This window comes from Lemur catta, chromosome 7, assembly GCF_020740605.2.
Source record: "Lemur catta isolate mLemCat1 chromosome 7, mLemCat1.pri, whole genome shotgun sequence".
Lineage (NCBI taxonomy): Eukaryota > Metazoa > Chordata > Mammalia > Primates > Lemuridae > Lemur > Lemur catta.
This window is the reverse complement of record NC_059134.1, coordinates 71,365,698-71,379,637: the sequence shown is the minus strand read 5'-3', so window position 1 is coordinate 71,379,637 and position 13,940 is coordinate 71,365,698. Positions and strand designations below refer to the sequence as shown.

At 45.9% G+C, this 13,940-nt stretch overlaps 1 protein-coding gene across 6 annotated transcripts in view; it reads left to right on the top strand.

The window, feature by feature from the left end:
- Positions 1 to 13,940, top strand: part of PLEKHA7 (pleckstrin homology domain containing A7) — a 214,873-nt gene that overhangs the window by 131,144 nt on the left and 69,789 nt on the right. For all 6 annotated transcript variants that reach the window (XM_045557599.1, XM_045557598.1, XM_045557597.1 and 3 more), the window contains 3 exons: positions 9,881 to 9,992; positions 10,789 to 10,893; positions 13,267 to 13,339. In XM_045557599.1, the coding sequence (XP_045413555.1) occupies positions 9,881 to 9,992; positions 10,789 to 10,893; positions 13,267 to 13,339 (290 nt within the window). The remainder of the gene's footprint in view (positions 1 to 9,880; positions 9,993 to 10,788; positions 10,894 to 13,266; positions 13,340 to 13,940) is intronic.

Below are 13,940 nucleotides of genomic sequence, written 5' to 3'. Positions count from 1 at the left end.
CGGCCCTAAACTAGAGGAAGAGGGAGGATTTAGATAAAGGAAGACATTAATAACTGTGTGCACGTGCACATGTTGGGGTGTTGTTCACAGCTGAGGGGAGCATGACCAGCCTTGTTGGGGGTCAGAGGGCAAGAAGACTGAGTTGTAGTGGAGGTTTATCAAGGGAGTGTGTGGAGGTAAGTTTGGAGAGGGAGGCTGCAGCCAATTACCTAATTTGCTTCCTCCTGAAATACACCCAGATTTACCTCCTGGGGAAGCTCTGGAGGGTGAGATATGATTTCTCATCACAGAAACCATTTTTTTACGTATGCACAAATGAATGAGATTCCTGTTTTGTTCCCCTAGAGGAGCTTAATTTTAAAAGTTGTGTAGTGTGTTATGTGGTGAGGAAAAAGGCTGGGATGACCATAGGTGTCCCTGCACATCACCTCTCAGACTAATGTCTTTGGTGGAAAAAGGAAAACTGGCTCTCTTCTCCCTCTCCAGAGAGGGTCTGTGAAGGCCAAACACTGGAGAGTTGTAACTACATTGACGATTCCTAACCAGATTCTTCACCCAAGTTTCTTAGAGCTAATCCTTCTGGAGCGGTAGTTCTCAAAGCATGTGTTTCTGGATCAGCATCAACTGGAAACTTGTGAGAAATGCAAATTCTCAGGCCCCACCCCAGACCTACTGAATCAGAGACTCTGGGCCCAGTAATGTGTTTTAACAAGATTTCCAGGTAATTTTGATCAGGTGGTTTGCGAAGCACTGATTTTAGACAACTTGCTATTCCCATCCCTCCCGAATTACTCTCAAGTTCTTCTCTTCACCTTTATGTGTCCTCTAGACACCTGTTATTCTCTGAGCTACAGTGACAATCTTAGGTAGATTTTAGTCAAATAATACTGAGTTATTTCTTCTGTGAGAAGAAAAAAAATTTTTTTTTAAAAGCCCATCTCCATGGTGACTTCTCTTGGGGCGTTGTTGGTGTGAACAGGTACATCTCCCCCACTGTTGGCAGGTAGAACTCACCTGAGCTGCTTAGAATAACCAGTGCATGCCCACCAAAAGATGCTTTCCCATTTTACAGATTAGAGGCATGGAGAAGAGAAATAACGTGAAAGCTATGATCTGATGGGGCCAGAGGACGGGGCACCGAGTGTTCTTCCTTCCCTGTCAGCAATACAGAGTGAGTCGGGATAGGCTAGGACCGGTCTGCTGTGGCAACAACAAACAAATCTCGGTGATTCAAAACAACAAAGGTTGATTTCTCACTTTCACTTCATGTCCATCACAGGGCAGTTGAGGGCATCTGCACTGAGGGAGTCTTCATTTCTCTGCTTTCACAAAAGGCAAGGAAAAGGGAGCTCGGTGAATTGCGCATTGGCTCTTCCACTCACGTTTCATTGACGAAAGGGAGTCAAGGGACTACTTCTGACTTCAAGGGGAGCAGGGATGTGCATGTCTACCCGTGTACCTGGAGAGAAATGTTTGTTGGACAGCACTAATGATTACACTTAATAATCCACAGTCCAGATTTATGAAGGGAAGCAGGACATGTTGAGTCTGTCACTAACAAGCTTCTTTTTCTGCATGACTAGAGTACTTGTTTTCTCATTTGACCTTCTCTGTTAATGCTGTCTAATTCTTTGTTAGAACCATGAGGGGAGGGGAGTGGGCATAAGTCAATGGGTTCTGTAGCCTTATCTCCCCAGGGGGCACCCCTCACCCCCAAGCCAACAGGAGATGCCTCATGGGAGAGCTAGTATAAGCTCAGGCTATATTAATAAAAGTACATTGCATAGAGAAAGGGGGAGAACCGTTCTGGTATATCATGTGTTTGTGAATTACTACAATCATTCATTCATTCAATACAAATTTATGAAGCACCAAGGACATGCCAAGCTCCAAACACTGTGTTCTGGATATTAAATTTTAAGAGGACTATTGAGTAATTGAGATTCCCCTGAGGAGGGGGACCATTATGGTGAAGGGTCTGGAACCCCCTGTCCTTTGGCCTATCGTGATTAATCTGCAGGAGAGAAGATGAAGGAGGATGTGGTAAAAGTCTTCATGAAGGGCTGGCAGGTGAAAGTGGGGTACATTTATCATGTGGCTGCTTATGGCAGGTGTCAGATCAGTGACTAAAAGTTATAGTCAAGCAAATTTCAACCCAGTGTATAATTTTCTAGGAAAGACACTTTCTAAGCATCCCTTGTTTCGGGATCCAGAATTTCATCTTTAACATTAAACGAAGCAATCTAACCTCCTAAAATTAGAGTTGGCTTTTAAAATTATAACAGTATTACTATTATTATTTTTATAGCTAACACTTAGAGGAATTAATTACCAGGTACTTTTCTAAGTGCATTACCTATATTAATTTAATTTTCACAGCAGTCCTATGAGGAAGATACCATTTTTATCATGGATACTGAGGCACAGGGAGGTTAAGAGTCTTGTCACAGGTCACCCAGCTAGTAAGTGACAGAGTCAGGATTTGAATCCAAGCAATCTGGCCCTAGATGCTGTGCTTCTAAACACTATGCCATACTGCTTCTCATTTCAAAGGTCTTCGGGGGACAATCCTCTCCTTGGCCCTATTCAATGTGCTGACAGAGTAGGCTACTTCTGCTGCATAGAGATTTTAATTGTAATTGTATTTTCAGTAATAAAATTTGATTTGTAAGAACTTCACACTTGCTTGAAAGATGGCAAGGCTTCTCTGTGGTCTTTTCTCCAGAAAATGTTTTCAAACCTTTTATTAGAGGGCCTAATTTCCAGTGATTGGATCATTTAGCTCCTCTTCTTAAGCCTCTTTCCTGATTCTCAGTGACTTTCTTGAATTGTGAGCTTGAAGCCTGATCCTTTGTGGCCAAAAAGGCCACACACAGGGGCCCTCCTAAAAGGGTAGTCTTTGGCACAGGGTACGTCCCAGACTGTGGTTTGGTGTTTAGTGCTCACGCACGGGAGTGTTTTCTCTACAGTGCTGGGCTGCCCAGGAAGCCGCTGACAAACGCCTCTGCAGCTCTCGGGGAAGAGGGGGGAAGAGGAGGGAAGCATTCCCCAGCAGTGACGCTGGCAGCTGACTGACAGCAGGCTGTGTACACGGATCCCCAGGCTCTGCCAAGCGTTTGATGTTGAGGTGGGGCCTAGGGTTGAGAGAGTGTGCGCTTTGGAAGTTCAGAAGCCTGCTGTTGTGCTGCGAAGCCAGCTGCAAGGCATGCAAGATCACCTTGGAGGTTCCTCGCTGGGAGGGTACCCTCGCTTCGTCTGCCTTTCTCAGCATCCCAGTGAGTTTAGCTTGTTCCTTCCATTGGGGTCTGAGCATCCCTCAGTTTTCTCATTGGATTATTTGGAAAAAAAACACGAGTTGGAATTGCCTGGAATGTTGTGAGTGGTATTTAGAGGATACCACTTAACAAGTTACTATCTTGCTGAAGGTAAGAATTATCTTCCTGATCTTTGACCTTGTTGCTAAAGGGGGTTCATTTTGCAGACTCTGCTGAGGCGTGTGCTGATTATGGGCCCAGGGGTGGGGCATCTCCTGCTGCTAGGTGGCTGTCTTCTGTTCCTCCTGCAGCTACAAGTTGGTAAAGCTGGCATTGAGAGATTTAGAGAGCACTGGAGGGGGGTGCTCCTAAACTCCCAGAGGAGTCTGCCCTGACGCTTATCTGCTGAGCTCTGGCCTGTGGGACTGATGCTGCTCTCTGCAGCTGATGTAGCCAGTACCTTGTCTCTAGACACTGGCAGTCTTGGACTAGCTTTGCCTGTTGCATTTGGTTACCATGGCAGCAGAAAAAATGAGGAAAAATGGAAACACCTGGCAAGCAGATGCAGAAACTTGACAGTTCAGTTTTCCTCTCTGGACTAGGAGACAGTGTTTGTGATAGTCACAGGTAGGGGAAGAGATGGTGATGGCGACCTCAGTTCATTCAAACACCTAGGTGTTGGCTTGGCTTTTGGTGTTGCTGTTGCGAGGGGCATTGGCATTGGGGACGCAGTCTTTGCCACACAGCAACCATGTCTTTGGCTGTTTATGCTGGGGGAAAATGCTGCAGTGGTGGCTTTGCTGTGTGAAGGAGGGAAGCTGCTTGCAAACAGTAATTTTGTTTCTTCCTGTGACTTCCCTTCTTGCCCTTCTTGTCCTCTTATTCTAGCCCCGCCCCCACACCTGCTCCAATCTCCGTTAGAAAATGCCATTGTCTAGTGAGAGAAGTGGGAAGTGGCTGCTGGTAAGCTAGGAGGAGCAGATAGGCTAGAAGAGGGCTTGCCAAAGTTGCGGATTAGAATTGTCGCATCTCTGTAACAGTAAAGCAGAGGTGGAAGGAACAGTCGGGGTCAAGGTCTGGTTCTCCCCCTGCACAGAGGAAGACACAGAACCTGGACAGTGAAAGAGACCAGCCCAGGGTCATACAACAGGGTGGGGGCTTGTGCTTGTGCCAAGTTCGGGGCAATTTTCTGATATTGGCAGGGGTATGGGTTCAGCACAAGGCTTGTTCAGTTATTTTCATGCCTGGTAAGGGGTGCTTTTGGGCTGGTTTACAGCTCCTGGGGTGGGGTGGGGTAAGGAATTGGAGCCTGCGTTGAAGAGAGGAGTTGAGGGGTAAGGGGAAGGAACACAGTAAGCCACAGTTGAGTAATGAGGCCATAGTTACTGAATGAAAACCTGTGTCAGACAGCCTCCCCCGGGGTGTTGGGAGTTTACAGTGAGCGTTGGCGGTCTGTCTATGTGTGTCTATCTTTCTCTGGGAAGAGGGGGTGTGGAGGTATTTGCCTGTTTGGGATAAGAACTCTCTTTTTTCCCTAATTTTCATTGTGCATTGCTTTTCCCAAACTCTTAGTTGATGCGTATAAACTCTTTAAAAATTTTGCTGGTGTTGTGAGTGTGCCCTCTTCTCATTCACCCTTCCTCTCATATCAGTAATTTTAGCTGAGCTCTCTGTGTGTAGAATCCTTGAATACAGAGCGTGAATTTGGGGCCCTTTTTTTCCAGGAATTAACGGGAGACAGGTGTCATTTAATGAGGTCTTCTCAGTAAAAGATTTCTGTTTCCCCATAGCTTTCTAACCTCCTCTCATATCCTTGATGTCTCTGGCCTTAATGTTCTCCTGGGAGAAAAATGGGAGCTGAATCCCTCAGCCATGGGGTTGCTACACTTAAAAAAAAAAAGTTTCAGATAAGATGTTTATAGGGATGTTTATAAGAAATGATGGTTGTTTAAAGTTAATTGTTTGGCACCTTGGACAGTCTGGAGAGAAGTGCCTTAGAAATAAAAATAAAGTATAGCTGGGATTTAAGTTCTGGTGTCTCTACTGGTAACAATTACAAATAATGCTTTTCATTTCATGCAATGCTTCATGGTTTTCAAAGTGTCATTTCAATCTATACAACTACCTTGTGAGGTGAGAGGTGGTTTTAACCCATTTTGGAAAACTAGAAACTGAGGCCTAAGAACTCATGTGACTTGTACAGGAGTCAGTAAGCTGCAGGGCTGGCTGAGATCCAGGTGTTCTGTGCACTTCTTCACGACCCCTGGATCCTCTTGGTTTGGGGGTTGGTCTTGAGGCTGAGAAGAGCAAACGCCTGCTTCTCTCAGACCTTGAGACTTGCCATGGGGGATCTCTCTGGGGCAAAACCTGTTTGGAAGTCCAGCTTCTGTCTTGGGAAAGTCATTAATCTCTCCGAGCCTGTTTCCTCATCTACAAATGGAGATGCCAAAACTGACTTTGCAGGGTTAAGTAACATAATGCAGGCAAAGTGCCTGGCATAGAGTAGGTGCTCGACAGGTACAGCCCAGTCCCTCTGCTTGCTTGACCTTGTCCTGTCCTTTAAGGGTTGATGATGTTTGGGTTAGTGACCTCCCTGTTGTGACAGAGAGGTTGGGGAATGGTCTGGTTGTGGCCCCACTTCAGTCTGCTTCCGTTCACAGTGTTGATTGACAGGCAGCTGAGGATCCCACTAACCAAACTCACCTAAATTCAGACCCAACAGAAAAAAGTGCTTCTGTATTTATAACCTCCGTTTCTTACATCTGTCAGTATCTTACATCTGCATGTAGTCCCAAATATTCAGGAAGCAGAAGCATTCCTTTTATACACGGGGAATGGAGGGACAGAGAAAGTGACTTCCTGACCAAGCTCACCTGACATCCATGACAAAGTTCAGAGGACGATCAAGCCACCTTCCAACTGGGCTTCTCCAGACTGATTTTGTCTAGTCCTAACTTCTTTTGTTCATTTCAGATGGGAGGCAGTTGCGTTAAAATTCTAGCTCACTGTTTCCAACTTCAGCCCACACCCCTCCAGCAAAATAATTAGCATTCATGTAGCCCAAGCCAAGGAAAGGGAGGTCTTTGTTCAGATCATCCCACTGTACTTGGGGAATCCAGATAGCGTAGAAACCTGGCAAACAGCTTTTTCAGTTAATAGGTTTTATTTGATGACACCAAGAGTCTGTATGTGCAAGTTTTTTTGGTCTCCTCTCCCTGGGATCTGAGGTGACTTAATATGCCTGAAGACATGCTGGTGGGAACTAAATGTCTTTCCCAGTTGCTCAGTTCAGGGGCACAAGCTCTTCTCTGGGGAGGGAAGACAGTTCTTGGGTGAGACTTGTCAGTAGGGTACACTCTGAGAAGCATACTGTCTGAGGAGTGTTTTGGTTGACAAATCAGTGTCTGCCCCACCAGACTCTTAAGTGGGAAACACCTGTAAGATGTAACTAGCTGAAAGCAAATGTACCAGAATCCAAGTGAGTGATGTTCCTTTCAGTGTTGTCTCTGCAGGAGGCTATACACATGCACCATTGATGTTTCCATTGCTCAAACCATTGGTGTAAACTACCTCTAGAAGTTTCCATCAAGCCAGTTTTTTAGCCAAGTGAGAAAATTGTTTTTGAAACTTTTTCCATAACCCCTTTTTTGGATACCAAATTGTGTTCCCAAGCATGACCACCACTTTTTTTTTTTTAAAGCTAGTTGTAATTCCAGGTAACTTGTAGTTCTACATTTCTGAAAGTCATGCTCATCCTTAGAAGACCCGAGCGATCATGACCCATGTCGAGGAGCTTCATAGGAACGTCCTCTGAAGGCAGATCTTGTTACTTGGACAAGTGGGTAGCTCTGTGTTCTTTCAAAGAGCCGGTTCAGGGGCTGCCAGATAACAGTTGAGTCTATTGCTTGAGTTGGGAGCTGTCTCTGCCCATGGGGACCCCTGGTGAAGACGTGCCCCCTGTTTGCAGAGACAACACAGTCCCCTCCTTGGGGCAGGTTTAGTTTGAACTTTAGTCACACCTCCTAATAAGCTTTCTCTGGGTGTAGCTGAGTGGTGTTGTCCATGAGAAATAGAGTTGTCTTTGTATGTTTTTTCCTGTTCTTCTTTCCCTCCTACCTACCACTGTCCCTCATGGATATTGGGGACATAGCCAGTCCCTCTCTAGCCAAAATCTGTTCCCTGCTGGCTCCCTAGATGGGAGTCGTGCCCTCTTTCCTGACTTACCCAAAGCTGCGGGGGCAGTCATCTCTCTTCTGATACTATTGGATGGGAGAACCTCCCCAGCCAGTATCCCAGAAACCAGGGTGGGGAGGGGGACATGGGGTTAGGATGCAGGGGAGGGCAATTAAAGTTAGAGCTCGAAATTGTAAGGTGGAGAAATGGCAAAAGTCGCCATTTTTCCTGGATTTCCTGGGCCAATCACAAATCCAGATACTCTTTTCTTTGTCCTACAGAAGAATAATAGCATATCTAGTTGATGGAATGTGATGCAGTCATTTAAGATGATGTGAATTAGTTTAAAATAATGGAGAAGATATTTATATTACAATAAGTTTTCTTAAATGACGATGCAGCATCATGAACACAGTATGATCATGATTATATGTAAACAAAGAAGCACCTTTCTTTCCCCTCCCCCAATCCCCCCAAAACAGACATATACAAAAGAATGGAAGTGATTATACCAAGTGTTACAAAATGTTTTTCCTTTCAGTAGCAGGACTGTGGGTGATGTTTTTCTCTCCTTTCAGCTTTTCCTTATATTTCTCAAATATTCTATAATAAGCCTCTATTAGTATCTTAAATGGGAGCAAATTACACTTGATGAAATCCCAAACAACTCTTTTATTGTTGAACCTTGTGTCCTGAATTTTTGCTTAGAAATACAGCTGCCGTAACTGAGGCAACCTGACAACTCTTTTTCCTTGTCTCAACCTCTGAAATCTGAAGAGTCAGGCAAGACCAGGTTCCGGGAGGATGTTTTGGATGTAGTTCTGCCTAGAGGCAGGGGGTGGACAAGGCAGGCTCTTGGAGCCCCTTCCCACCCCTCATCAGTGATTATCTCTTGCTGCACACAGCCTCTGCCAGCAGTGAGCGTGGTAACATTCTCCCTCCGAGTGGGGAGCAGTAACAAAAGTCTGGCTGGGATGGAGGCCGGGGCCGGGGGCGGGGAATCTGGAGTGAGTGCGTAAGCTGATAAGGAGCCAGTGATCTTTCAGCCTGGTAGGACTTGCACCTCCAGCTGCCAAGCATCCTGCAGGACCCAGCCCCTGGGTGCCCGCAACGGTGGTCCTGCTGCTAGTGCTGCTTGGAGAGCACACAGAGGCGGCGGCTGCTTCTGCAGAGAACTTCCATCATAATGCGGAACGTCAGGGCTCTGTCTCCGGACACAGGACGGATCACTTATCCTTTGAGCAGCAGTGGTCTTTGAAGGAAGCAGCATACCTCCAGGGTGGAAACTAAGGCTTTTCCCGGTTTGCATCTCTCTAAAAGTGAGCTGGGTGAAGGACATCCAGATTGCTTTATCGTCATCTACATCCTACCTGGACTGCCCCAGCTTCAGCTCTGCAGGGTCCTGGCCCAGGCCTCCAGGGCAGATTTTCTCTACTCTTTAGGCAAAGAGCCTCAGTTTACTACAGTCTGCCTGGTCTCCAACTGCCTGAATCCTATTGCCCATTGGCAGAACTCTGAGACTTCTGTTTTGAGAAATTCTTGCTGATCCCAAAGTCGGCAGGGTCTTGGAATCAGGCATCGAGCTGTTCAAGGATAGATATTGAATTTGTGTGGGGGCATTTGTTGCTGCTGCTTTGAAAAACTCTGGCAAATGCTGAGGCTCTGTGGAGGCAGGTGAGATGGACTCTCTCTGGTGTCTCTTGGGTGTCATGCCGAGATGTTCCCAGAGTACTGGCTCTCCCAGGGCAGCTTCTTGGTGGGAAGCTCCATGTTGCTGGATGCTGATGTGGGAAACCCCGGAGATGCTCACTGGGGCCCGAGGCTTGTTTAATTTCTTCCTGCTCTCCAGGCATGGCACAAGGGGTTAATATCTCCGATGGCTCTATTTTGGAGCCAGTAGTGTGCTTCCAGAATAAGTCTCTTTGTTGAGTAGTCTATTTTGGGAGGCAAGCCCCACTGGCGTTTATGTAAGCGATTCTCTGTGTGTATCTGGGGGTGTGGTTGTGTGCGCAAGTGATTTCTTGTTACTAATTATAAACAGCTTCTTTTAGGAGCCAGGGAAATGGAGGTGTGTGTGTGTAAGGGTATGGATTGCTCTTGCTTGCTGAGAAGAGTAGTATGACTGTACCTGCCCATCAGATGGGACAGTCATCACAGACACCCGATTAAGAGTGTGGGGGCCTTAGGACTATAGGCAGGGATGACAGTCTGGGCCCCTTTGTGGGGTGTCAGGCTGTAGAGATGTGCCATCTGTCATCCTTATTTCCCTGAAGCACATGGTTAGGCTGGCATCGTGGCCCTCTGGCTACAGTCTGGAATCCGGTGGTCTCCAAAAGATCAGGCCTGGGTTGTTTAAGGCCCAGCAACCAGTTCCAATCTGGAAGAAATCTGACTCCACTTCCCACTCTGCAGCTTGGCACTTAGTCACTGGACTCCCCTATGTCTCCACACAGGCCAAATCCACATATGTCGAAGCAAGAGAGAAACCAAAGACCGTCCAGCATGGTCAGCGAAACGTCCACAGCTGGGACCACTTCCACCCTGGAGGCGAAGCCTGGACCCAAGGTGAGCTCCTGGCCACTTGTTCCTTCCTTCCCCTCTTTTATATTTTGCTAAGCCCCTTTGTAACAGGCAGCCCATTTGATCTTTTGTTTAGTTTTGTGAGGGATACCCATAAGAAGTGTTCTCCCCAAATGACAGATCAGAATATTGAGGCCAAGAGGAGTTATAACCCTGTTCAAGAGAATAGGTGATCGCTGACAGAACCAGGACTGATGCCTCGGACCTTGAGCATGTTCTGCACTTTGCTGGCGTGGTTGGGAGGGCCACACCTCTCGTTCTCATGTGGATGTGTGTTAGAGAGCCTGGAGGGTTTTGGTGACAGATGGGCTGCAGGAAGAGTGCCTTTGAGAAAGGCCCAGAAGTTTTTGTGTTCAATGTGTGGGAACACTGAGAATCAGGGAAAAGAACCAGCATTATGGAGGAAGGGAAAGTGCCGAGAGGTGAACCCAGATAGGAGGGGAGAATATCTGGAAATTGGCAAAATCTGTGACCAAAAAGTAGCTTTGCTCCAATAAGCCATAGGACATATTAGAGCTAACAGCTGCTGAAAGTTGATTGAAAAATCCCTTTAAATTTTTTCTCTGTGACCCAGCTAGGAGGCTTGCCAGGTCTTGGGCTCACCTTTTAATTAGAATGCTGTAGCCATGTGCATGCCTGTGCCCTGTCTCATTGCTGTTCTTTTGATCAAAGGGTGCTGCTGCTTAGAGTAAAGAGAACTGACAGCCCTCCAAACATGCAAGTGCTTTTTTCTGACTCCCTAAATCCTCTACTGCTAGAGTTCAAGTCTGCTTTTTCGTAGATCATAAAGTCCAGCAATAAAGTCCACAGCTTTGGTAAGAGGGACCAGGCGATCCGGAGGAACCCCAATGTTCCAGTGGTGGTGAGGGGCTGGCTGCACAAGCAGGTGAGGATGCTGAGGAGTGAGAGTGGGGGAGGGAACGACTCTTGCCCCAGGAAGCTGGGAACAGGCACGTAAGCTTTCTGTTCCTGAGTTTGTCTGGGACAGGTTAATTCTGCCCACCGCGCTAAGTGATTTGCTATTTGTTCTTATGAATGGACTGTGCAGTCAGTGGTTATAGCTTCTCTCCCAAAACCGACTTGACCACTTTGGCCCCTGGAGCTATTGGCTGCCCTGGGACCCAGGCCACAGTGTGGGTGGCTCAGCGTGAATCCAGCCTCACTGCCAATCTTCTGCCAGCAGTTGCCTTCCTGATGTCAAAGAGTCTTTGTCATCGTTTGGCTGAAAAGTTCTATCTTTTCCTCTCCCCCTTGTCTAGCACACACATCTAGCTACCTAGCATCTCATATTCCACATCAGCCAGACTCAGCTCGTTGTCTCCTCAGCCCTCTCTCGCTCTTCCCGCCACACTGCTTTTTCTGGATCTGAGTGACGGTACCACTGTTCTCCCAGGCACTCAGAGTGGAAACTTCAGCGTTATCACCAGATCCTCCTCCCCACACACGTGTTTAGTCAGGAAGCCCTGTCAGCTGTGTCTCCGCTGAGGCCGTCCTTCATCTCCAGCCCCACAGCCAACTGATCTGCCTCTGGTCCTCTGGCCATGGCTGGGCTGTGAGTTCTTGGGGCCAGAGACCATGTCTCTTTCACCCTCCTTCTCTCTTTGCTGTTCATTCATTCATTCCCCCAGTGCCTGCCCTACAAGTGCTGTCAGAGCAGGTGTCAAGAGATGAGTAACATATGGCTCCTGCCCTTGAGAAACTCTCACCTCCCAGGGGAAGCAGATAGCACATCTGTCGTGTGTTAAGTCGTCACCCAGCCCAGTCTCTCATATAGTGTCATATCCAAAAAAACCACAAAGTAATGATGCCAGTTTAAGTGAAGGCTTTGTGGAAAGACAGAGGGAGGCATCACGCTGCACACCACACAGAAGAAATCCTGAATGTCCCCTTGGAATCTTTTCCCCCAGTTCTCCCATGGCTGCTCCAACAGTTCTCCAGCATCTTCTCAGACTCTCCTGGCACCACCCTCTCTTGCTCCCATTCTCCCCTTGCAGCTCTTTTCCCCTCTGTTTTCTTATATCTGCCCATCTTTTTCTTACTAGAGTCATTTTACCCTCTGATTTCTTCCATTTGCATCCCCGTCCCCACTAAACCAAGGATGCTCCTTTGAAATGTGGAGGGAGAGGGAAGGGTTTGTAAATAATTCTTTTCCCCAACTCCTACCCCTAGCCCAGGCCCGCTGGCTGTGCTGTAGCTGTAACAGAGATCTGTGCAGAGAGCTGTGGACACTTCCCGGAGGAAGTGACGTTTGAACCAGGCATGGAAGGATAGATGAGAGTTCTCCAAACAAAGCAAATATGATGTGCCAAGACCTTAGAAATCATGCGGTTGATATGCAGGAGATATAATAAAACTGATATATAGTTGAAATCTTCAAGTTAAATTTGTTTTTCGCATTTTAGTAAGTAGAGGATGAACAATCCTCATTGTGTTTAGGTTTAGAAATTGTCAGATTTTTTTTTTTTTTTTTTTTAAATTCAAGCCTGTCAAAAACTGCTGCAGAAGGAAGACATATTTTAACAGGCTTCTCTAAAGCTAAAAGAAGCTGTGGAATTTTCCTAGGTTTGGGAGAAAACTGACCCTAAAACATTGCTATTTTCCTACCTTGCCCATGTGTTTTTCAATATTCACAATTATTTAAAATGTTCTTAATAAGTACAAACCTTTACATTTTAGTTGAGTAAAGAAAGAATTTTGTTATGAGACAATTTGATAGCAAAGAGAATCCAAATCTTTTTATATTGAATGGAAGGAAGACACAACAGTAAAATCAGTACCATATGGTATAGAACTGAGCTTAGTCAAATAGAACTTTGCCTCAGTTAATTCATTAGCTAACTTAAATCCTTTTCAATCTTGTGTAAATTCAGTTTTCCAATTAGCATAAACAAAGATATTTTACAGCTTAGCACCTAAATAAGAAAAAAAACCAACAAAAACTTCCTTTTTGTTAAGAACCGGTTCCTTTCTTAATGGGAGACTTGTATTTTGGAATTCACATTTTGCTTTTTAAAAGAAGATGGCTTTTGTTAATTTGTTTCCAAGAGACAAAAATAAAATAAAACTCCCTGGGAATAAACTGTCATTGAATCTGATTTTTAATGCCCTATTCAAAGAATAGCTATTCAATAAAACATTAATTTATTAAAAGAAAGAATGAACATGGGCAAGTCTTGGTTCCAGAATCAGGGTGTACGCGACTGGGGAGGGGGAACAGTATGCTCAGATATTGCCCTGACTTGTTTGCTTTGCTTTGCAGGACAGTTCTGGAATGAGGCTGTGGAAAAGGAGGTGGTTTGTGCTTGCTGATTATTGCTTGTTTTATTATAAAGGTGAGCTGAGGCTCTGCCCACCAAGGGCTCTTTGTGGTAGCCCAAGTGGGGAAGGGATACAAATGGCAGTCTTCTTAAATTCAGTGATTAGACCAGCGGCCTGAGCTAATTAGTAGCCTGTTACCCTGGCAAAGTGTTCACTTTAACATATGTGGATGGTTGGTGACTAGCGTTTTACCGGTCCTGCCACAAGAAGTTTAATCTATTGAGTTAAAATAAACAGAATCCAGCAGTCTGCCTACTGCTTAGGGTCTTAGGATCCAGAGTCATCTCAGCTTCTGCCCTACCTGGGACATAGGCACACCTTTGAGGCAGTCTGGACTGGTGAGAAGTGTGGATAAATCATTGTATTTTGTAACCTGGATTTGTCCTCTGTGATATTGGATGGGCAACTGGTGAATTGAATTGACCATCTGAGCCTTTATGGCTGTCCAGTATGTGAAATTAGGGATGGTGCAGTGTTGAGAAGGAAGTCTCAGAATGTGGAGGAACAGATAGACAGCTTACTTTGAAGACAAGACCAGACTGTGATTGGTGCTTTAAAAGATCCAAAATTGTTAGGCAGTTCAAAGGCAGTGAGAAGTGAATTCTATGTTGGAGA